General features: G+C 32.4%; 1 protein-coding gene across 1 annotated transcript; it reads left to right on the top strand.

Annotated features, from left to right (window-relative positions):
* Positions 1 to 485: 485 nt before the first annotated feature.
* Positions 486 to 1484, top strand: LOC123663940. Its single transcript, XM_045598579.1, has one exon. It carries the CDS (start codon positions 486 to 488, stop codon positions 1482 to 1484), a length of 999 nt encoding a protein of 332 aa, XP_045454535.1.
* The last annotated feature ends 1403 nt before the right edge of the window (positions 1485 to 2887 follow it).

The raw sequence follows: 2887 nt of genomic DNA on the forward strand, positions 1-2887 counted from the left end.
ATCGAGTGATATACTTAGGGGTAAAAAATTTTAAGGTAAAATATATTACCTTGAGGCCTGACGTTTCGGCCAGGTTACACCAGTCGGCTGGTTTTGTTCGCGTTAATCCCCGTGTGAAAATTAAAATATAATAATGCAACGCGAAAGTTTAAAAGTTGTTATATGGAGATAGTTGTAAAACACACCTCGCAAAGTTAGATCAGATTCAGAATCACTGTATGCGCATTATCGGTGGATTCATAAAAAGTACGACGATACATTTCATGGAGTCGGAACTACATTTACAACCGCTACACATTCGTAGGTACTTTCTTGCAAGGAAATACTGGTTAAAATGTAAATCTATTTCTGATAATACAGTTATTAAATTACTCGAGGTATTAAATACGTTTCGATCGCACATTTATTGGAGACGACGTAACCACCCCTTACTGCTTTTGGTTCATGATTATCTTAAAGACATTCCTATTTACCCGAGTGATATAATGGAGATGTTCTCTTTGTGTACATGGATTAGCTATGTGGATTTTTCTTCGACATTGTATCTTGTCATTAATTGCATAAATAAAGCCAAACATCAATGTAACACTTTAAAGTTGACACAAATTTGTGAAAATCATCGAAATAAATATCACGGTGACTTTTATCGGTTGTATACGGATGGTTCAAAAGATAAAGACAAAAATAGCGGTATTGCATTGTTTGATCCACAAACAAATGGCTATGTTAAACTTAGTATTGATCAGAATGTGTCTATCATGTTTGCCGAGCTTATAGCTATTGCAGAGGCTATCGCTTACATTAAATCATTACGGTCAGGTAAATACGTAATTATGACAGATTCTAAAAGTGCTCTTTATCACTTAGCTCGGTGCATCTCGACTTTTCCATGTAGCCCAGTAGCATATGATTTAATAAAAGACCTTTATAAACTAAGTAACAGTGATAAAATTATAAAAATTCAATGGATACCATCTCACATTGGTATATTTGGAAATGAGGAAAGTGGACTTGCAAAGAGTGCAATAAACGACGACCTTTACCCTCTGTATTCTGATTGTTTGTACATTGTCAAAAGCAAATGTTCAGACATGTGGAATGTATACTTAGATGAGAGATCTTTGACTAAGAGTATGTGGTATAAGACCATTCAACCTTACATAGCTAAGTCGCCGTGGTTTGTTGAATCCACATTATCCAGATCAGACATTGTAACCGCCTTACGTCTTCAATCCGGACACATCCCTTTAAACGGATTTTTGTATCTAATTGGTAAAATAAATTCGCCAAATTGCACCGAATGTAATTTAAAAGAATACCTATATCACGTTATGGTAAAATGTGTTCGGAACGCAGTTGAAAGATCAGTTTTGCAAGTGGATTTATATGAGCTTGGTAAGAGTAACTGTATTCTGGCTTATCCGCTATCTGAGGAAGCCAAAATGCTGTATAATATTGTGAAAGTAGCTCTTAGGCGTAGATAGTACTAAATATTTTTGTAAGACCTATGAGGGTGGCATCGTCAGACTGACGAAACTCTCCATAAATAATAAAGATTAAAAAAATAATAATAAAAAATATAAAAAATAAAGAAAATAATTATTCGGGTATATATTTTTATTATGATTTTTTTATCGATAAAAAAAAAAACTACTCTACAATATTATCTTAACGCCTTTATTTTATTTACAATGATTTATAAAAATATATAATTATCGAATGATATTATAATAATAGCAAACTGCAATAATAATAACAGTCATCACGTAGTCATCATTAGGCACTGTATATCCATCATACATAGATTATAAATATAACGAGAATTTTAACGTTACGGACGTTTTTGCCGTCTAGGGTACCCCTCCGCAATGACTATTGGACAATGGTAGTTGTTCAATATTTATTAACATAATACAAATTAAAGTAAAAACTCACCTTTTCCGTACAGGTATTAAAATTGCTGTTCAATATAAATACAAATGAAATTAAATAAAAATATACAAACATTGTTTTGAGTATCATATTATATGTTCGAGCTGATGGAAAAGAAATATAAACTTTAATAGAAAAAATAACTCAAAAATATTTTATAAACACTGCACTGAGCAAAGCAGTGCTTTGTCAAATATTACTCCCTAGTCTGACACGAAATCAAATTTATATGCTAAGTACATTTAAATAGCCCTTCATCATTTAAATGTCCAATTTAGTGGGAAAATGATTTCAATTATATACAATTCAAGATATCACGATTATAATTAAAATTATAATATATTACCACAATGGTAAACACAGACATAGACGACACAATAAAATTGGTAAATACTGGCCAATTATTATATGATTTTTGTATAAATAAACTTATTGTATGCCATAAACAAAAAAAATAATAATAATACATACATACATACATACATACATACATACATACATACAAAGAAAGACATACAAAAGCGATCTTATTGATAAGAGCTATGTCGTATATGATTTCTGTATCAGCAATTTCATTTTTAATAATAACTCCTTTGCAATAAAACATTAATAAATAAATATATATTCATATACCTATATTGCATATATATTAATAAATAAAAATATATAAAAGAGACTGAGTCACTACAGGCAGAATTTTAACTGAGGTAGGGCACAGCAGGAATTTCCTGCTCAAAATATGGAGCAGCCCGACTGGGGTAGTACCTCGACCTTACAGAAGATCACAGCAAAATAATACTGTTTTCAAGCAGTATTGTGTTCCTGTTGGTGAGTAAGGTGACCAGAGCTCCTGGGGGGATTGGGGATTGGGTCGGCAACGCGCTTGCGATGCTTCTGCTGTTGCAGACGTCTATAAGCTACGGTAATCGCTTACCATCAGGTGAGCCGTACGCTT

Source organism: Melitaea cinxia, chromosome 21 (genome assembly GCF_905220565.1).
Source record: "Melitaea cinxia chromosome 21, ilMelCinx1.1, whole genome shotgun sequence".
NCBI lineage: Eukaryota > Metazoa > Arthropoda > Insecta > Lepidoptera > Nymphalidae > Melitaea > Melitaea cinxia.